This window comes from Rhamphochromis longiceps, linkage group LG7 (genome assembly GCF_057381845.1).
Source record: "Rhamphochromis longiceps isolate RC_006_pf linkage group LG7, R_longiceps_female_GT1.1, whole genome shotgun sequence".
In the NCBI taxonomy this organism is placed as follows: domain Eukaryota; kingdom Metazoa; phylum Chordata; class Actinopteri; order Cichliformes; family Cichlidae; genus Rhamphochromis; species Rhamphochromis longiceps.
The window spans coordinates 4,069,418-4,092,207 of record NC_140563.1 but is presented as its reverse complement, the minus strand read 5'-3'; the positions used below and the strand labels follow the sequence as shown (position 1 = coordinate 4,092,207).

The 22,790-nt window shown below is 41.5% G+C and overlaps 1 protein-coding gene across 1 annotated transcript; it reads left to right on the top strand.

Annotated features, from left to right (window-relative positions):
- The first annotated feature begins 9,429 nt into the window (after positions 1 to 9,429).
- LOC146664537 (uncharacterized) lies at positions 9,430 to 14,074 on the top strand. Its single transcript, XM_085411497.1, has 3 exons — positions 9,430 to 9,838; positions 9,922 to 12,677; positions 13,990 to 14,074. The coding sequence occupies exons 2-3, from the start codon at positions 12,157 to 12,159 to the stop codon at positions 14,072 to 14,074; spliced, it is 606 nt and encodes a 201-aa protein (XP_085267623.1). The 5' UTR covers positions 9,430 to 9,838; positions 9,922 to 12,156.
- The last annotated feature ends 8,716 nt before the right edge of the window (positions 14,075 to 22,790 follow it).

The window sequence follows — 22,790 nt, the reverse complement described above, 5'->3', positions numbered from 1 at the left end:
TACGGCTCGGAGCCGTGGACCTGTTTTATAAATGCGCGGAATAGTTTTCTATACGAGATCGCTGCAAAAAGTGCAGCCTTACCTAATGTCCCCCTACTGTTAGTCATTTTATATTAAGATTTAAAAATGTAGTTGGCATTGGTATGGAGAGTAACCTTAAGTAATAGTAATAAATCACACAATAATACATTCATGTAGTTGTAAAAAGCCTGACAGTATATTAAGTAATCCAAAGTATTCAGAATACATTACTCTCATTGAGTAACGTAACAGAATACAATACAAAATGCATTTTGGGGCATGTATTCTGTAATCTGTAGTGGAATACATTTTAAGAGTAACCTTCCCAACACTGGTTGGATAATAACATTTAGGTATTCGCATGTGTCAAGTAATCTTAGTGAGCCCCAAGCTAGATGTTAGGCAGATTTTACACTCTTACATCTGTATGATGTACGAAAGGGGGGGTCTGTAATGCGATCATCTCAGGTGGATATTATGGCTTTAAGCGCAGCAGCCGCACAGTGACATGTACTGGGGTACACGTCACTTGAGGTTTTCAAGGGTGATAAGGATGTGTTCCAATTGTTTTATCTTACCTAAAGAACAAAGAACATGGCACTTCACAGAAGACTCCTTTTCTCAACAGACCCCAGTAAATGTACCTGCTCCATAAAAACACATTTGGGTCAGAAGTGATTGGTGCAAGTGACATTATAAATGTTTGTCTTGTATTGACTGACTATATGATTTGTAACTACTGGTAACATTGTGACTAAGCTGCTCTTTAACATTCTACTAAAGTCTATAATTTTTTGTTGTTGTTTTTTGTTTTGTTTTAATTAATAAAAGCAGTAATAAGCAATTGTGCTGGGAGACTTTAGCAGTTTACCAACAGCAGAATAATATTTTATTCAGCTACATTATTCTACAATGTCTGGATCCCTTCATTTCCTTATGTCTCATGGGGAAAATTTGAAATAGGTGCAGCTTTTATTTAGACATATTCAAACATAGATGGAACTAGACTAAATAAGGCAAAACGGAGTATGGGTATGTTTTTACTGCTTTAAGCTATGTGTTTGACACCATTGCTGAAGCTGTTGCCAGTCAAACGCTTTCCAGATGGTACTGCATGCAAATCTGATGGTACTTTTTTGCGTTCATGATTCCATCAGTTTTGACAAGATCCCCAACAGTGCTAGCTGAAATTCAGCCCAAACCATGACAGAGCCTTCACCGTGTTTTACAGTGATTTGAACCAAACATTTAAAACTTGGATTCGTCTCTCCTCCTTTTCATAAGATGTCACCGATCTCGGCCTTTCCCTTCCTAAAGATTGGCTTTTTGACGGCTGCACGTCCACTGAGACTGTTTCTGATGAGGCTTCATTAGAACTATTAATGGAGCAACTGAATGGTCAGATGCATCTATTAGATTCCAGGTTTTTGCCAGATGTTTTCTTAATTCTTAAAGGCATGACTTTAAGCTATTGTTCATCTTCTGTAGAAGCCAAGATGTCAAGTTTTCAGTTAATCTACTGAAAACTTGACATCTTGGCTTCTACAGAAGGCATAAAATTTTAAGTTGATTACCAAAATGTGATTGCATTTTGGTAATCAACCTAAAATTTTATGCCTTCCAAACTAGGTTAATGAAAAAAAGAAAAACTATTCTGTAAATAGTCAGGTACAAGGACTGGAAGCATTCAGAAATCCCCGAAAACTCCTGCTCAAGACAACTTTAAAAAAAATACCAGGAAGTTTGTCTCCTTTGAAGCAAAATGTTAAAAGAATAAGGGCAACTCAGGACTTTTGCACAGCACTGTACAAATCACAGTGGGTTAACTTTTAAATCCAGGAGCCTGGATTGTAACACACTCATAAATGTCATTTGTAGCAGCCATTTTGACATGAAATTGTAGGTAAACACAAATGTCACTCACGATATTAATTAAGGCTCTGCACCTAAATATTACTGAACCCTAATTAATGTGACACCTCCTCTTAAGTATGATTTCATTTATTTCATGTCAAAATGACTGCTGTTAATTTTTTTTGTTGTACAGTTTAACAAAGTTTAATATTTAAAATAATACTCAACACTACAATACTGTTGTTAAAACTGCATATGGCAGTAGTGCCGTTTGGTGTTGTATTTTCAGCATGTAAAAATGTCATGTTTAATGGGATTTGTTTTTAACTAAATGTCACTGTCCATATTTTAGATTAAGACAAGTGAGGAAGTGATGCTTAAAGGAAAAGGCAGCTTGACAGACTGCTATGTGCATATGGATCTTTAAAAAAAAAAACCAAATATTAGGCTGTGTGTTTTTCTAGAAAGCAATATTCTGGAACAAAAAGAAGTCATTCAGCAGTCATTGTCATCAAAACAGAAATAAACTAAACCTCGGGTAACTAATTTCTTCCTTTGTCGCTGTCTTCCTTGTCCTTCATGAGCAAATCTTGACGGCTCTGTCCAGAGTAGGAAGGCAAACTCGGGACATCTGCTTCTCTGCTTCACGAAGACGTGGCAGAGATTTTGACACGGGGTATCAGGGTAATCTGACAAGACAAGCTTCATGTTTTATCGGAGCGTTCAAAAAATGTGCCGCCGTCGCTCTTGCTTGTGTCTTCCGTACATCATTCTGTCTTCTTCTTGACTGTGACGCGACACGTAGGTGGCATTGAAACGGAATGTCCTGGAAAACCGAAGAAAGAGGGGAGAAAAGGAAAGAGAGGGAAAAAGCGGGAGAGAGAAAAAGAAAGAGGAGTCAGACCCATGACCTCTTCGGCCGCACGATGTGTCTGGAGCTGGCAGGGGACGCAATTGAGAGTGACACTCCTGGTTGGAGCTGCCAAACTGCCACTTCCTGTCCTCTTTATTCACACATAGCAGGAGTTTAAGCTGGATGTTTGAAGAACGGAGAACAGACATGTGTCTCCTTGTACAGCCATCGCTTCTGACTGTCATTATTGTGGTACACAACCACTCCATCAAAGCCACGGTCTGACACGCATCTGCCAAACAAGGATGAAAAAGTAGGGGAAATGATGGGAAAGCAGTATAATGGGTCAAGATTCTCAACTGCGTGTGAGAGAGAGGGTGTTTTTCTTATAATTGACTGAAACGTGAAACTTTTGTTGTCATCACTGTTCCTTTTTCTTCAACTCTTTTCCTTTTGTTCAACGCCTCCTCTGCTCTATCATTGGATTTGGGAATCCTCGGTGGCTCAGCGCGATCAAATTGCTGCAGAATTGGAGAAATTGGACTCATAATTTTGATGTTTTGTGTTGAATAACCCTTTAACTTTGTTAGGATCAAGTTTGTCACTCTTTCTCTTGTGCTCTCTCCTTTAATGGCTTTGTTTTTCTCCTTCCTAGCATCCCTAATAATGCTTGCGCCTGAGATGGGTCACTTTCACCAATACAAATAAGATTCAAAGCCATGTGTCCAGCTGCAGGTTTTCATTGAATTCTGTCCCCTTAGGTCAAGTTTGTTTTATTTCTCTGATATTCTTTCCTGCCTTTGTCTTACCACTATATACATCTCTGTTTCTGCCCTTTTCTCTTTTTCCTGTCTCTCTCCGCACAGACACACACTATCTCGCTCGCATACACGCACACATTATCCTTGGGCTATTACCAGGATAAGTCAATTTGATCCATCCAAGGCAGTGGATGTCATTTTATTCATATATTTTCAAGCCTAGTGACTTTATTAAAGGCTACTGCTTCAATCTATCCTGAATGGATGAATGCACCCACTGATGAAACACAGGAAAAAATGAGGCCCACACAGCCTGAAATGACCACAGCCAATCAGCCTGTCATTTTCAAACATGTTCGAGAATTCTGTGTTTTATATGCAATCGAAAACAGCTTGGTGATTTTGAAGCTTTTGGCACAATGTTTTCTATTCATCTGTGAGTGAAGAGACAGAGATTTGCCTGCCCGCCTTCCAATGACAAAAGAATGGCTGTTGAGACTTCCAGCTTGGGGGAAAAAATGAGATGTTACAGTCAGTGGAGGCACAGAGCAGAGAAAGTTGGAGATGAGACAAAAATGTGTCTATTCATGCCAACTGGTGTCCTGACCCTCCTCCAGGCAGCCATTGCCTTCTGTCAGGAGAGGGAATTAAAGGGCCATTCACATGACATGGAGACTTCCACTTCTTTTTGGCAGGCCTTGCAACTTCTGCTCGTATGCTTTCCTCTCTGATACCTCATAGGTTCTGGAAAAGGAGACCTCTTAAATTAGGATTTATTCATAAAGAAAGAGATCCTGTCTCTTTAAGGTCAACAAGGAGATACCAGAGCCCACAGAGCCAACTAGTCTACCAGAGTAGAGAGGAAGGTCATGTAGAGTTCAGAGCGAGAGCACTGACTTATGGCTGTAGAGGGACTCTAATGTTGGCTGCTGGACCTCAAAGACCAGCCTTCACTGGCTGTAAACAGGTTGTTTCAAGCTGAGACTGGACCAAGGACATCAAAAACTGGACTTTAGTCACAGTGCACTGAGAATGCCATTAACTGCTCTTTCCCTGCTGAGACAGCAGCTTGAAAAAAATTAGTTGACATCCCAGCAATCAGTAGGCTTGTTAACTATAAAATATATATAAATATGAAAAATGTGACCAGATGATCCAGATCTGTGTCTGAAAGGTTAGCAAATTACAGCTGCAAAAATATTGCAATCACTGCAATACAATTGCATTTCATATGAAAGAAAATTATAGTCTTGGTGAATACAATCCTCAACACTGTATTCACCGGCTCATCTGTAGAGATTTGGGAACGTGGACTCGTACAAGATCAAAGGAGCAAAATAAAAGCTCCCTAAAGTTTTCCAAAGATCTTATATTCAACAGAAATCTTTCTGTAAACACACAGAGTTGTTCAATTGGCTCTAGTGAAATATATAAAACATATCTTTGATGCTTTTTAAGAGACTGCTCAAAGATTCCTGTAAACAACCAAAATTATGTCAGGTCAACTACACCCTTGTCACATAATAGTGGTAAATCATAGCCTTAAACAGCCATCAACATTAGAGCTTACTGGAAGAGGTCAGGGTCATTGGGAAATCATAAACTTTAAAGCTTTAAAAGGTACAGCACTTATTGTTTGCAGCTGCTTGTCGTGGGCCTTTGAGCCTTTTTACATTTAGAATATTCATTTACATTGATGTAAATGCTAGAAACTGGGATTGGACTCAAAAAGCAGAATAATGTGCCCTTTAAAAAAAACAACACGTGTAATAAATAAATAAATAAATACATTTTTATTTATATAGCACCTTTCAAGACAGAATCACAAAGTGCTGCACATAAGATTACAAGTCATAAAAAGATTTAAAAAGAGAAAATAAAACAGGCATAAAATTAACCAAAAGCAGTTTTAAAAAGATAAGTTTTGAGTTGTTTTTTAAAAACAGCTACTGAGTCCACAGTTCTTAATGCTTGGGGGAGAGAGTTCCACAGTCTGGGGGCCACAGTAGCAAAAGCTCTATCACCCTTAGTCCTCCTCTTAGTGTTTTTTATAGCAAGTAAGCCCTGATCAGATGACCTCAAAGACCTGCTAGGGACATAGGGCTGTAGCAGATCAAAGATGTAGGCAGGTGCCAGTCCGTGCACAGCTCTGTAGGTCAAGACCAGGATCTTAAAATCAACTCTAAATTTAACAGGAAGCCAGTGTAACTGAGATAATAACGGTGTCACATGTGAGTACTTGGAGGGTTTTGTCAAAAGCCTAGCTGCAGCGTTTTGCACAACCTGCAGACGATCCAGAGAACCTTTGCTTAGAATTACAATAATCCAAGCGTGACGAAATAAATGCATGTATAGCAATCTCAAGTTCAGAGCGAGATAAAATCGGGCTTAGCTTAGCCACATTTCTTAAGTGTACTACTGATACTACAGAAAAAGTTAAAAACATTTGGTAACAGAGAACAGCTACAGTGACAGGGAGCCAATCACTGTGGTGGAGCAACCTGGTGCAACTGTATAAAACGTGAAAGGGTTGATTACCGACCGCAACTCAAATGGAATTTGGATAGACAGTCACTATTTTTTAAAATAATAAATACCTAAAACCTTTTCAAGATATCAAGAACTACCAGCTGATTAACGTCTCAGTGCTACAAGAGAGTGAACCGAGAAGCTCAGCACCATCCAAAAAACATTAAGACCCGAACGAGAACACAGCGCGCATAAAGAGTTAGACAGCACAGAGATTTTGCATCCACAAGGTGACCCGGATGCTTTGACAACATCCCATAGCCTCACTGCTTTCTCTTTGACTTAGCTACACCAAACAATAAACTAGAGCCTCCCACCACTGTACGAAAGAGAGATATGTGCGAGTGCATGTGTGTGACAGTTACAAAATCTAAATTCATCCCCTATTGCCTCCGAAATCCTCCTGCATCTCTCCGCCGCCCCTTCCACCCTCCTCAACTATCAGAGCTGTATCGTTTTGCAAACCTCTGCGGTGATGTTGTCAGGCTTCTTTCTGTGAAGTGGCCCCAGCTATAAAACAACAGTGACGTGAGTGATTGATCCAGCAATGAGGATGGCAATACTCCTCTGCATCAATATGAAGGCAGCCTGCGGGACTGGAGCCCTTTCAGACAGCTCTCTGTTTCTCCTCAGAGGAAAAATCCATACACAATTGATGGCAGTTCAAAGAGAGGCTTTATTGTGGGATATCAAATAAAACATCAGAGAACACAGAGAACGGCAGAGAGAGAGATAGAATGAAAGAGTGCATGTGAGTGAGTGAGAGAGTATGGGTGTGAAAGAGGGGGAGACAGAGAGAGCGATCTGCATTTTGCTTTATCTCCTTTTTGCACCTGAATGGTAATGAACTGGCTTAGATGAGACTGAGAGACTTCATCGTTTCCAGAGGACTTGCAAACAGCATGTGGATGTCAACAGTATCTATGGCACAATTACACTATATGATGCTACACAAAAATGGTATGCAGATACAGAGACCAGGTGACTGTGTAGGAATGAAGACAACCTAGATAGGCCGGTAAAAGTGTTAAGTATTTATAGGGTTATTTCAGGGTATAGCAAAAGAGTGGAAGTAAGAACGAGAGATATCAGTCGTTTCCTGTCTGTTCTCTGCAGCCTGGCCTCCAGCAAACCCTGTTATGATTTCATCAGCACTGCTTCTAATCCACTTACTTAATGAAATACATAATTAACACAGCTTAATTGTGGTAGGGACAGCTTTGACTGAAATCATTTCCTGTGGCCACTGTGTGCTGTAATTGAATGTGTTCTTCACACCCGATCGAGACCTTTGGATTGAAGCAGAAGACGTTTGTTGGTTTTCCTTTAATTAGTTATTTTGTTTGGTGAAATAGGAATCCTTCTGGCTTCATTTCTGTCACTGGCATCTATTTGTGTGTTTGCTGCCAGCTCGTACTTTAATGTATATTATGCATTATTTTTAAAAAGCGAAATTGCACCGGTAAATCAACTATGGAATGTTACTCCGTTAATGTTGCTTCATTATCTTCAGAAACAACTTGCGTTTTAAATTGCAGATAACGACATAAATTGTGTTTTGTATATTAAATTATATATATGGACAAAAATGATTGAATTTATTCAAGAACCCGTTTCAATTATAATAAAAAGCCCAGATTAAACCATCAAAACAAGCTAATATCTTTACTCATAACTGGTCGAGTTTCATAAGACATGCTTTTGTTTTGATTTCCTCTCACTCTCCTGCTTTCTCTCTCACTCCCGCCATCTTCTCTCTCTGTTGCACTTTGGTCATGATTGATCGATGTGTCAGGTATGATGGGGCATCATGGTGTTAGAGCGGGTTTTGCAGCTCAGTCATGTGACCACAGCAGATGGCACAGCTGAGTATTAAAGTGGGTTCACCTGCTGTTTGCTCTCCTGCTTCCTGCTTTACTGCTATCAAATACCACCAAGGGAGAGCGAAGGAGTGAGGCAAGGAGCTGGGAGGGAGGGAGGTGAAATAAGAGTTGCCAGCTAGGACGGGAGGGAGGGAGTGCAGGTTTTAGAACGACAGCGCAGGAGAGCAGACAAATGGGAGGAGAGATAAAAACAGGGAGATGAGATGAAGGGATTATGAGTTAGGATGAGGGAAATATGTGCAATTGTGCACACGGAAAGCGTGCAAAAATGAATCCTCTGCATTTGTTCATTTATATCTTTCTCTTAATTTTCTTCTGTGTTGTTTCCGTTTTGCTCTCTCCCTCTCTCTCCCTCTCTCTCTTCGTCATAAGGCTGAAATCATAAGCTCATAATGATGGGATGTGGTCTAGGATCCATTTAACACCCGTTCCAGACCAGCGGATGAGTACAGATAGAGGGGCTTAAGAGGCGCACAAAGTAACTATGACTGATTGCTGAGACTGGTGACTCCAAGGGACATCCTCTATGTAATTCTCTTAGTGTAGCATAATATCATTTATCCCACAAATAGGCATATGACCCCGCAGTACCCGTGTCACTCAGAGTTCAAGACTCTGGGAGTGCACTCGAAGGACAGGACACACTCATAATTATATACAATCGGGTTAGCGCACACACATAAACATACATTATAGTTTATCCACATGCCTGCGCTCTGCACTAATGGCGCTGAATAAACACAAGCACACACGGTTACAGATAAGAAACATCATTCACACATACAGTAGACACACATGCTCATTACATATGCATAACCAGCATAAAGCGCTGAGGGCACTGCTGACTAATAGAAGCACTCTATGAGGCCCGCAAACATAAGCGTGTTATCAGTGATGAATTCCACCACACCTACCCACCTTGACAGCAGTCCAACCGACAGCCTCCTCGGCTGCTATCTGCCCTCTACAGCCCTGCTCCTGGGCTGTTTGAGAATGAGTGGCAGGTGTGTGTAAATGCTGGTGCCGATATGTCACAGGCACCAATCTGCAGTCCCCGGGGATTCTACTGGGAGTTCAGCCTGAGTATCACACCGCGGAGAAAACAATTTCTGCTGCCAATACTCCCGCGCAGATGAGAAATGTTTTAATATTTGCTGCTGCTTTATGGCTGCTGCTGTGACAGTGATGGAGAAAATGTCAGCTTTTTCCACCCTTAAATGCCACTCTTTGTCTCAGTCTGTTTCTTTTCATTGATCTCTGCCTCTGCCTCGGAATCAATAAGGTCCACCAAACAGTCGCTTGTCTGAGAATGCATTGCCGTTTTCCCCTTCTCAAACCTTTCAGCAATGCAGAATTTCGCACTTTACTTTCTTTGCCTAATTAGTTATCCGATACGAGCCTGGCTTGTGTAAGGCAACATGTACAAAAGGAGAAATAGCGTTGTAATTCCACAGCTGATTTAGTTGTCAGTCACTGGAAAGTCGTGCCCCCCCATCCACCCTCCCTGTCGAGAGAATGTGAGTAGGGATGGGTATCGAAAACCGGTTCTTGTTGAGAACCGGTTCCCACTGTTTCAATTCCTTGGAATCGTTTGCCACTTTTAAAAACGATTCCCTTATCGATTCCAGTCGCCCCGAATGACGTCATCACGTTGAGTAGCGTCTTTTACCCAGTAGGAAACACGGCGCCTGAGCGGCACAAACGCTCAAAAGTTTGGTTACACTTTATGAGAAAGGATGACAACAGGGCAACGTGCAATACTTGCAAAGTAGAGATTTCATCAAAGGGAGGAAACACTATGAACATGCAAAAGCATTTGCTCAAAAAACACGCGATTGCTTTCAACGAATGTCGTGTTTTTGATCCGCTCCGGACTAGCGAAGCTCAACCCAGCAGCAGCGGTAGCGTTTCCACGTCCTCTCCCGTTAATACTGCAGGTAACTAATCAATTAGCATTGCATATTATGTTAGCGCGATTTACCTTATTACAAAACCTGCTATTACTGTGCGTTGCATTTAGATAACCATGATGAGAGAGACAGAGTCTGGCTGGCTCAGATGCTGGCAGTTGTCGCTGCAGTCTACCGGCAGCGTCTCCTTTCAGGCCAGGATAGACGAATGTCACCGAGCAGTGTCTAAGTTTGTGGTCAAAGGCTTGCACCCATTTGCCACAGCAGATGCCCCCGATTTCACTTTGGTAAGTGAATGTGTTTAATTGTAGGCAGGACATTACTGGATATTCTTGTGTAATTGCTACAGAATAATTTATGTTAAACTTTGTTATTGCTACAGGAGAATATTTATTTTATTATTTTACATATACATTTTTTTTCCTGGGGACCCTGTGACACCCCATTGAAGAGCCGTAGGCTGGATCTCTTAAGATCTCACTGTTGGGTTTGTAAGGCCATGTTACTCCTAAATTTCTATCTTGTTCAAAGAGAAGATATAAAACAAAGTTCTAAGCTAATTGACTTTAGTGTTCTCCTTTAAAAAAAAAAAAAAAGAATCGATAAGGAATCGAATCGTTAAACAGAATCGAAAATGGAATCGGAATTGTTAAAATCTTATCAATACCCATCCCTAAATGTGAGTATGCTCACTTTACTTTCTTTGGCAGAGTTGTAGTGTTGTGTGTTTTGTCTAACTGCAGCAACATTTGGACCAATAATAGCAGCACAAAGAAGACAACAATGCCTCACTTCTTCCCTCCAGCTACTCCAGGGCTCAGCAGAGGCTTGTCAATAGTAACTGACCCAAACTTGCACCCTCATGGGGTGAAGGGTAATTCAGTCAGTGTTGTCACTCAGTTGCAGTCCCTCTTCTGCTCTCCCCTCTGGTGCAGCCACAAAGATAGAAGAACAAAGGAAAAAGAGCACTAATAGTTTAAGGCTCGACCAGGATAGTGAATGTTTTCCATTGGCTGTGGCCTGTAGGAAAAGATGGGTGCTGGGCCCAGTGTCAATCTCAATCAGGTTCTGTGATGTCAGGAAAATATACTCACACTTCCTTAACATCACACATTTCATTCAATGGATGAAAGTTTAAGATTAACACAGGGATAACAATGGGTCTATTTAGCCAAATCACTGATTCTGGGGTCATTCGGGGGGCGTCGGGCAGCGCGATGATATAATGTAACGCATCACTTCTCTTACACGTCGTCGGGGCAGACAATTAAAGGTTTGTTCTCATAAGAAATGTCATCCATTCCTGAGGGTGGAAGAGGAGGAAGAGGAGGGAACGTGAAACTGATCCCTCCAGACTTTCTGGACAATGCATTTACTGAAACACTCACACACACATTGCTATATTCTACCATAGCATATAAACACATGCAAAGAATTCATATGCTCTTAAAATGTAACAATAGATAAATATTCCTCTTCCATAAAGACAGGAAGCAGATGCACAATACCTGGAAGCACCAAACTTTACTCATATCGCAGGCAGTTACAGGTCAATTTTTAAAGCAAGTTCACCACTTAAAAGCGTTTACAGTTCACTTTAACAATTTACATGTTTTCCCTGTGGTCCACTACAGTTCAATCAATATTTACAGCATGAGCAGCTGTCTCCCAAATCCTGTTTCTGACCTTTCATGTTATTCTGGCAGTCAGCGTACAAGCAAACAAGTTGTTCACCTGCTGTGCAATAAAGAGCAAAGAGCTTTTGAACTATAAAATGCTGACTTGTTTCAGGGATCCAAAGACTTGTAGCGTGTTTCATGAAATCAGTTCAAACGCTTTAAATAAATAATTCTAGATTGTGGGGAAAAGTTTCTTTAATGATGAGAGCTAGATGGAAAAACTGATTGCGCTTTCTTATATGTCAATAATATAAAGGCTAGCTCTGCCACTGTTTATTTTAAATATATAAACATGTTCATCTTTGCAATGAACAACAATAGAAATAAAGAATGTGACACATAAATGGACTCTTGGAATGGTTAAATCTAGTGGTGTTCAGATAATGCAGCTACCTAGGGTACTGCTGAAGGCTGATGAATGGAATCAAAACAGATTTTGAGAGAAAAGTCAATCTAATTGGCAACAGATTTGAAACATTACATTCAGTTAATGCGTCTCTCCCGTCCAGGGAAATATCTGCATTTGACTGATAACAGCAGCTATAATCTGCTTTTGAGTTCCTGTGCCTTAATACACATTGTTTAAGTCTTATTGGAGATTAAGTCTCGGAATTTCAGGAGCGGGACCGCGCTTCCAGACACACTTCTTCCGGTTCTCATCTATATATGTTCACCGAGAAGACCAAGGAGCTCATCGTGGACTACAGGAGGAATGCTGACCCACACCCACCCATCCACATTAAGGGGACGGCTGTGGAGCGTGTGAGCAGCTTCAAGTTCCTGGGAGTCCACATCTCCGAGGATCTCACCTGGACGACCAACTGCTCCAAGCTGGTCAAGAAGGCTCACCAGCGCCTCTTCTTCTTGAGGACTCTGAGGAAGAACCACCTGTCCTCAGACATCCTGGTGAACTTCTATCGCTGCACCATCGAGAGCATCCTGACCAACTGTATAACAGTCTGGTACGGGAACTGCTCTGCCTCGGACCGGAAGGCGTTGCAGAGGGTCGTGAAAACTGCCCAGCGCATCGCCGGAGCACCACTTCCTGCCATAAAAGACATCTACAGGAAGCGGTGTCTGAAAAGGGCTGGGAAAATCATCAAAGACCCCAGTCACCCATCACATGGACTCTTCACCCTCCTGCCCTCTGGGAGGTGCCACAGGAGCCTCCGGACTAAGACCACCAGGTACCGGAACAGCTTCTTCCCCACAGCTGTCAGACTCCTGAACTCTGCCTCCTGACATCTGACCCACGTTAAACTCATGGACTGAACATACACACACCCACAATGGACAACTGTACCCTCAAACACAATAATAACATGGACTGAACCACCACTCACAACCACTAGCACTTTATATAGCCTCTGTAGAAACTATCTACACCCTCACTTATCTTAACTGCACTACTGTATAGCTCTGTGTAAATAATCATTCTGTACATTCAATAATCTTTAATCCTACAACTGTTTACAACTTGCATAGTTCCCATTTCTGTATAGCTGTATATCCCAGATTCTGTAAAGTTATTTATTTCATATTCTGTATAGTTTTTCATATTTATATCCTGTTCATAGCCTGTACATAGCTTGTACTCACTACAGCCTGTACATACTTATAGTTATAGAATATTCACAACATACTTCATACCGTGTACATTATAACATACCATAATAGACCCATTTCTGTAATATACTCACATATCTATATTATTGCTAATATATATTGTAATATATCTATATCACTAAAGCACTTCTGGATGGATGCAAACTGCATTTCGTTGCCCTGTACCTGTGCATGTGCAATGACAATAAAGTTGAATTCTATTCTATTCTATTCTAGTTCTACAAGCTCTTCATTCTCGTTTACATGCCCCACCCTCCCTCCCTTTTTCAATTCTTTAACTTCTATTTAGTACATGGGGATCTGCCAGACTCGGGACTCGCCGCCAGTCCCCCTCAAGTCCTTCCCCAAGCCGCAGCTCAATTCATGTCCAAGCCATTCACCTTTACCTACTAAACGCGGTCAAACCGAGTGAATAATAAATATAATACAGACATTTTTTCTTTCTTGGTGATTTTATAAAGTATACAGTAATTAATTTAGAAGTAAGCGCAAGAATAAATGAGGTTACTGAAAGCTGCAGCAATTAAACAACGGAAAAAAACTAGTTCATCTTTAGGACAATAAACTTAAGTGCAAACTATGATTCTGAGTTACATCTTTCAAAACTCTGGAAGACCCTCAGAAGGCCTGGAGAAGTGTCCATCAAGACCACTTAAAAAAAACACTCCCAGAAAGTCTTGCTCCTTGTATGCAAAATATATAGAAATGAGGTCTGGCAAAACTGGACACATTTGAATTGCATTACTAAGATCTGCTGGAAAATGATTGGACATCCTGTTAGAGCTTTGTCTACCTCCTGTGAACAACAAACACACAGGATTCTCCAGGATCCCTCACATCTTTTACATTCAGTGTTTGAGTGATTTCCATCAGGACGTGGACTTTGCTGTGCAGGATGCAGGAAACAGAGAAGGAGAGTCACTTTTCTCCCCACAGCAGTCCAGCTTCTCAACTGTGACCTTTTTCTGCTCCAGTATTACATTTGAATCAAGATTTCAGACAGCATATATGTTTTCATAGTATTAAAAAACTCTGACTTTGTTATTTTGGCTAGCCCATGCAGTTTCATGAGTTAAAGAGTTCTCTTCAATGGAAATTTGCAGTTTTCATGTAAGAAATATGGCATTCTGCTCCTCAGACTCTCTAATATTCTCTCTTAGTTCTCAATAACGTAAAGAACGTGACACTGTTACACACGCACACACACTGGCAGAGACAAGTCTTCAAGAAACATGAGTAAGAGAAACTGATGGTGTGTGCACACGAGGTCTTCAGAACACGTCAGCTGAGGTGCTACAGCTTGTCAAAGCAGCCCAGTGTCAGGTGACAAGGCATCACGCTGCCTCAGACAGAAATGGCCAAGTAATGTCTCAGCCAATGAACCACGGGCCATAGCTTTGTCCCTCCATCACAGCTGTGTCCAAACAGCAGCCTGCTGCTGTCACTGTTAATGTGTCTCCACATAAACACTTGCCTTAATCGCATCAGTGCTTCACGTTCATGTGACCTGGTATCATTATCACTTTGTTTCCACTCGCTTTGGGTTCTGATTTTGGATGTGCTCTGGTCAAAGTTAATGAGACCGCCTAATACTGTTTGCAGTCTAATTTTCAATCTGACAAATTATCTTCTGGCAAAGGTTTACCTTTTCTCAGCATATTGGCATATAAATATTCAGTTCAAGTGATACTTTTAAAGAAAGGTGCTTTGCTACTTTTGTATCAAAGAAGGCGATCCTTTCTATAAGTACTGAGATCTGCTGAGATCAACAGCAGCAGACAAACACATCTTGTAATATGTCCATTCACCCTGAAGTGGTCACTTGAGGTTAAGCTGTTCCCAGAATGGAAAACTCAACTCAGTTTGTTTTTTGTTAACATTTTTTGCCACTTTTTGACAGGTTAATTTACTGTTTCCGATAATTATTTTCAATTTTCTTAATATTGAACTAATAACATTTATTGAATTTTTACATTAGTTTGCTTGTTTTCGTTGTTTATTTCATTCTTTGCCGTCTTCTTCTAGTTGTAAATCTGGTATTAGTGCGTTACTGTTATCTCTGAAGTATTAGTTGACTTTTAAATCACAGGATACCACATATCACAACATGTTTCCCTGCACCAATGACAATGAGCAGTGTTAAGTCACTGCTCTAAATTTCATGGGGAACTGGGGAGCCTAGGGAGTATATTCCAGGTTACTTCCACTTAATAAAATAAAGAAGTTGTTGTGCAATTGTTGCTTCTTTTCTTCTTCTTTTTTTCAAATACTCCCCCTAATCAGAAACATGAGCAATGAGAAGGTTTGACAACATTCAAACAATCACCAATCTCGTAGAACTTCTTGGAAACTTCTGAAAGGTAAACTAATCAGATAATCTGTTTGTTGAATGCAGCCATTAAACATAAGTGGTTTAGATTATTTTGCTAAATTGCTGGCTTGTTTTTAATTTACGTGCTCTTGTTTTTTGTTACACTGTTGATACAACGGCATGTTCCAACATTTAAGCTGTCACGAGTACAGTATTATGGTAACTGATAGGAATGCTTTTTTTTTAAATGCTTGTTTGTCCATTCAATCACCCACAATAGAAAGCATTAATATATGACTGTATATAGCCCTGATCTTTGACTCGTGGCAGTAAGACGTTGTCACTAGCTTCTGCTCGACTGTGAATAACAATATTTTCCTTTGATGTTTTGCAGTTCTAACAAAAGAGAACAATAGCTAACTATAGTTGAATCTAATTGAGCAGACAAATCATATTTTGGAGAAAAGATGATTTGTTTGACTGAATAGCGTTTGAATGCTGGTATTGTACAACATGTTTTCCTCTGCCACAGATCTCATAGTATTCTGTCTAATCCTCTTTTCCAGTCTAGTATGAAAAAGGCCTTTCACTCTGTGGCCTAAGGGACATGAATAATGTTGATACAGAGGCTGTTTCATAAACTCCTAACACAGTAATCACACTCTGACAGATGTAGGCCCAGTGCATACACACACATGCATGCACGTTAACCCCCTCTTTCTTCTCCCAGTGACTCACTGCTCATACTGTATCAGCATAATGTCCACAGACTGATCCCGCCCACAGGGTCTGAGGGTTGAAGCAAAACTGGGTTCTAAATAAACAATGAATGACGTATGAGAAGGAGCTGCATGTGGTAATAAACGTGTGTTTCACAACAAAAAGGGACAGTCATAGGCCACAGACGCTGGCCATACCGCTCTAATGTGAAAACAGCCCTGCTGCCGGTAACTAGAAAACTGTTCACATGAAACGCTTTCAGTGTTTTTGACAGTCCCAGCTCACATCTGTGCTCCTTGCCCCCAAAACATAATTTTTCTCTTATTGCTGTGGATTATAAAATGAATGACATGTGACCAAATGCAGAACAATGGCCTACAATCTAACCTTTTGTCCCCTTGCTAAGTGGCAGTATCCTGGTATAGATTCTGCAGCGATGAAGCATGAATAGTAATTGTTTACCTGCAGTTGGTACAATGTCAACAGACTAATCCATCACATGAACACTGTCAACTTATTTATAGACAAGGGGGAATAATTCAGGCAAGTGGATGAAAGTTGAAAAGACAAATACAAGGACACAAATAGAAGCCCCATAGATAATCCTTTAAACATTTTTAATCAAGATGTCAGCAACAGGAAAGATGAATGAAGCATCTATCCATCTGTAATTAACTTGTGCATCATCATAATGTAGATATAATGTGATAAACAGCCCAGCGGTGATATACTGATACTAATAATGCGGTAAATGATTTAAAGTTCATCATCACTTGAAGTTTGCATTGTAATACTGAAGGTAAATGATTTGAGCTACATTGCCATTATGGCTTTACATTGTAAAACTTGGTGCTGAATGATATGAACTAGCGTATATCTTCGCGCAGGCATAATGCAGTATTGAGGATTAAAAGATTTTAATTATTATAGGAAGGCTAGAGAAAAGGGGTTCAGTGTTTCAAATTACAAATACATCTGGAATTTTTTGAAAGGGTGTTACTGGCAGTTTGTAGATAGCAATCTTTCTTTCTCATCTGACCAATGGGAATCAACACTTTGCTAGAAAAACAAAACTGTCATAAAACATTCCCAGTTCTGGCAGAAACAATAATCTCTTGGAAAATCTGTGTGCAATATGCTTATCCCGTGATCTCCTCTTTAACAGTATTCCTTTCGATTCTCAACCACCAGACGGCTATCCATCATTTCCTGCAAAAAATCCCCCCTCATTTGTTTATACACAAGAGATAAGGAAACACTGAGTGTACTTATGAGGAAATTGAGCATGCATCAATATTTTCCACATGAGCCTCATTTGAAATTTCAGAGAAATGTTCTGTGTCACTCTTTTTTACGTCTCCCACACACTTTGGGATGTGCTGTCAGGAGGTGTTCTCTCTCCAGTGTCTTTTTCATCAATTTGAAAAAAGAGGAGATGGCAGCACACCTTCAGACAGTCAGACATACAGTATGATGGCTGGAGGAGAAATGCAAAGAGACGGGAAAAACAAAACAAAACAAAACAAACAATAAAAAAAAACGCTCCTAATCTCTGCCAAGAGTGTTTCCTTTACTGCGAGATAGCGCAGATTTAAGTTGATGGGCCTCATTCTATCTGCTCCAAAAACTCCTGCTTCAGTCCTAACTTTCAATGTCATTGGATTTCTCTGCATGTTAGGTGGAGGTTGGTGTAGGCGGTGGGGGTGGCTTGGTGTAGGTGGAGGGCTGAGATTACAGTGAATGTCACCCTACCTCCTCTCTCAATCATCCACTTTCAATCCATCGCCATCCCGGGGTTTGTGAGACAGCTTGGCGATGATGCCAGTAAAATGGGATCAATAGCATAGGGAAAAACGGACCAGACAATCTCTTACCCCCTTGAACTTCTGTACCCATGATTGATTTGTCCCCTGCCACAGCACAGGAGACATTAGAGACAAGAAACATGTGTGTGACCATACGTGTGTGTGTGTGCGTGCATGCCCGTGCACCTGCATACGTGTGTTGAAAGCATGTGTTTCGTAAAAGTCTGACTTGTGTGTGTGTTTGCGTAGGTGTGTGTGTGCTCAGTGATTGATGATCTGAAGCGCACACACATCATCAGCAAGGCATTTGCGAGGTGTGTGAGTCAGGAGCTGTCATCCCCCTCAGTCTCCCCAAGCAGAGGCCTCGTCTGCTGATTTATAGTAAATCATTAAAATCTGCTTATTATTGCAGCAGCTCATCACCCTCCCCCCCCTCCCTCAGTCCCCCATAACCAGCCCCCCTCCCCATTTAAAACTTGCCACACCACTGCAGAGGCACACTGAGATAAGACTATACACGCAGAGTGATGGTCAGCAGATTCTGGCACATTAAATCCATTCTGACGCCTGTTTCAAAATAAATATCCCAGATGTCTTGTTTCATAAACATCGGCTGAAGAAGCCAATGAAAGAATCTGGCCGTGTTCCTATACAACAGCTGGAGCCGAGTGGACATATCTACCCACAAAAAAGAAAAAAAGAGAGATGAAGAAACTTTCTTATGGGTTCTCATGCTCACTTCTGCATAAATACACACATGCAGACACACACACACAAATCTGCACACCTCTCCTGTCTTCTGTCTTTGAATCTGAAAATGTGATGTGACTTGGACAATGACAGGTGTGTTTGTCAAGGATGTGGCTGTCACTTCAAATCAATGGACGAGAGCATCTTCCCAGGGAGACTTTCCACTTCTTAGGGTTTGACTGGTTACACTGCGCTTCGGTGCAGATTGGAGAACAGTAAGTTGTCAAAGTGGCATTCAGGGAGCCTTGCTTGGGTGTCATCAAATCGAATAAATAAATAAATAAATAAATAAGCTCATTTCAGTTTTTAGTTCATCAGGAAACCGTGTATAGGTTCCGTTGGCCATTATATACCGACTCATGTAGAGAAAAAGAAAATCGTTATGCGGGTGTCTATCCATCTGAAGATCGTTAGCATGAGCAAATCCGAGAATCACTGTTTTAAAGATGTACTATTCAAGGAAGTTGTGTAGGGCACCGAATAAAATGATGATAATCATTTCCACTGAATAACAAGTGAGAATCACAGCTTGTCTATTGTCGCTTTGCGGTGCGTGGTTTGTCAAATGCGTTTCAATTATAGCCTTTAACTTGAGGCACTATCACATCCACATGAAGTGATTTTAATGGAGTTTGGTGCAATTGTTTGTTATGCGAGACAGGTCTTTTCAGCAGAAAGTGAAGAAAAAAGTGAAAGAGAGAGAGGAGGCTTGAAACTCAAATCAGCTTTCGGTGAGAACGCCGCACAAACTGCCGAGCCGGGGAGCACCTATGGACTCAGATCGAGTCACTTCACGTCACTAGTATTTAACTGTAAACATGTACTGAGAAAGCTTTACTCTCCTGCATGTAAGCCAAAAATCCAAAACACGGGTGCTGGCATCTGATTTGCCAGATACAGCATTCTTGCTGTCTCCAGCACCCCCAATCAGTCTGTCCTGTCCCACTTTTTCTTCCCCCTCCTTCCTCCCCATCTTTTTTTTCTCCCTCCCTGATACAGTATAACAGCCTCCTCTCCATTCTGTCTCTAAAGCTCCTGGATCCTCAAAGCACAGGTGCAGGACTGCCGGGCTACAGCCCACAGGCCCTGGATGCTGAAACAGGAGAGGCAAGCCGGCACACATGCAGAATTACAACGCCTCCATTTCTCACACTGACATAATCCCCATGTTTTATTTGTCCCCTTGTAATTCTTTTTATATCTTGGGCTTATGTTCTTTGGCATCCATTCAATCCCAGCCTCGGGACACAGGGCTCTACCAGGCCCATATGTGTGCCTTGCTCCACTTAACGCATATTAGTTCCTTTGTAACTGTGACTAAACTGGCATGTCTCAGCTGGGAGATGTGCCGGCTTTGACTGACAGTCCATGTCTGGAGCCTGTACTTTGAGTCTCACGCAGACTTGTCAAACACGGGCTCTGTCAAAGCATCCTTCACTCTGCTGTCAAGCACAGGAACCATGGAGAGCTGCAGAAGGTTTGCAGCTCCAACCGCAGATCTCTGATTTACCTTATATTCTATATATGTGCATCTCTATGTGTGTGTGTGTGAGGGAACCAGAGAATGAACAGACTTCTCAGTGTTTTATTAGAGCTAAATTTTAGAAGCGTGTTGTTGGCATGTTCCCTCTTTCCCTTGGTAGGAAAAATCTGAGGGGTAAAAGCTAAGTGAAACATTTTTCATGCTCGCGTTTTGGCAAGATTGCCCGAGAAGGAAAAAAAAGGAGCGAGACGTGTATACCCCAATCAGATCAGTCACTAAAATTGCATCTAGAAAGCTTTTCCAATAACAGCTTGATATTAGGACTTCAGCGTGGTGTTGATGTATGTTATCTGCAGAGAAAATCTGTTAAGTCTGTGCCATGTGATGCCAACAGTCTTAAATATTGTTTTCACAACTGTGCAAGCTAATTACCTTTAATTTTTCATCTGTGCTCCAAGGGTTGTAAGAGATTGTGATTAGTGATTCATTACTTCTCATTACCTGGCCTGTCAAACTGTTTCCTTTACTTATTCAAGCTGATTAGCTGTACATGGCCCGCCTCTCTCAATGAGGCTGAGAAAGAGACCTCAAATATGATCTGCAGATCGGCAACAGTAACTAGTAGTAATAAAAGGATGGATAATAATGAGGACACGAGCAGAAATTAAAGGAAGACGAGAAGAACGGGAAATGTTGGTGATCGTTTTCATTGTGGGAAAAGAGAAGAAGAAGAAAAAACAAAACATCTGTTAGATGTGTTTAACCCTGTTTAACGTGTTTAAATGTTGCACTTTCAGACCAAAACACTTGGCGTAAAAATGGCTTGATTCCGACTTCAGGTTGTAAAGATAAACCCCGCGTCGACAGTCAGTGGGATGACATCTCTTCCTTTTCTCCAGAGAACGGTTATTTATAGGCGTCAGAGAATGAGGATTGATTTACTGCACGTAAACAGGATGTCATTCTCAGCAAAAGGTCAAGGTGAGCCAAAGCTTAGGCAAATAAAAATACAAGAATTTGGCATCTCTGCATTCTACTTGTCTGTCAAGCCAATCATATGCACACAGCCTTCTCAGATCAAGTGACAGCAGGGTCTAAAATTGAGTCCAAATGTAAATAAGCACTAAAAAAAACCACGCAGGCCTTCCTAAGCACAAAAATCCTGAGCGTGCTAGTGACAACGGTAGTGTGACATTAACTAAAACATTCATCACCATTAAGAGTAATTAACAAACTTCTTCAGCATTAATTAAAGTCCCTGCTTTAAGGGAAACTGTGCCTAATTAGGAGCTTTGACAGGATGAGGCTTTAGGGATGAACCATATCCAGAGGGCTGTTGGAGGGGTACAAGCTAGTGAATTTTCTAGAGTTTTCCTCCTCTTGTCACAAAACTCTGTGTCCTTGGTCAACTCAAAAGATGGTCTGGTCTAGCTTGGCACAGCCCTGAAAAAATATTGACAGGTATGACAGGCCTCCGATTAGCCAGTCAGCTGGAGGCCCAGACCTTGTCACCTGTCAGGTAGAGACATGAAGGGTGAATGAACAGAGGAGGTGGAGGAGGATGGTGCAGAGACAAACTTGGAGAAAAAAGAACTGGTGACATTCAGAGTTAACTGGGTACACACACGTGCGAGAGGCAGCTGTGAAAAAACCAAACAACACATGTATATGGCGCCCGAGTCACCTGCAGAAGTGTTTGTGAAGCACTCCATTACAAAAACCAGAGGGTTTGAGGATGACAAATGTGTACCCAAAGAATCTGTGATTGGATCGGGGATTAAGGGGCTGCCATGTCTCTGATGGGAAACAGGCAGGAGACAGACAGACAGAGAGTGGAAGAAAGAGAAGGAGATGGAAGGAAAAGAAGGGTGGAAGGAGGACAGTAAACGAATGTCAGACTGCCCAGGCAGGGAGACAGAGTGGCAGAGTGGGTGGGCTTTGACAGACACATCTCACACAGGCTGACAGCTCCGTCAATAGCCCCAGGATGGCCGCCCTGATTGACAGCTAGCAGGTGGCGCATGAATGGAGTTGTCAGGCCGACTGTCAGTCAAAGTCACATCGCTGTGGCTACGAGGCCCCGGCTGAACAGGCACACAGCTGCCCAAGGTGATCTCTGGGTATACAGGCGGGCTTCTGGCACGGGAGGCTGAGGCAGCTCAGATCACGCTAAAATCACCATACATGGCCATAGCAGCACACAATAGCTCAGTTGATTGTGCCTGTGTTCCACTAGTGGATAGATCTGGCATATACACACATGATTGGTTTGACTGGATTGAAAAAAGTAGGGGGGGGGAAATCATTTGAATGTACTATCGATGAATCTCTGCAGTTTTTCCATTTCTTTGGTTCCCCTTAATTGAGCATTGTTCCAGCACGAGGGCATGAAGCATAGGAGTTAATGGGCAATAATTATATGTGAGAGAGGCTTTCTCCCTGGAGTGGAATCCAGAACAAATGGAAGCTCCGATGTGCAACATTCTACTTCATTACATCTGCCGCGATTAAAGCCTGAACATCTGGCACCATATCCTGACAGATCGACAAGACTTCTGGACTGGAAGGGAAATCGAGCGATATTTACAAAAATGTAACACAGGGT

What these genes read in the sequence shown, in the direction of transcription:
- LOC146664537 (XM_085411497.1), top strand. Translation starts at nt 12,157, where the DNA reads ATGTTCACCGAGAAGACCAAGGAGCTCATCGTGGACTACAGGAGGAAT. An exon ending in CTCCGGACTAAGACCACCAG is followed by an intron (nt 12,678 to 13,989) that starts GTACCGGAACAG and finishes GATTTCCATCAG; the next exon opens with GACGTGGACTTTGCTGTGCA.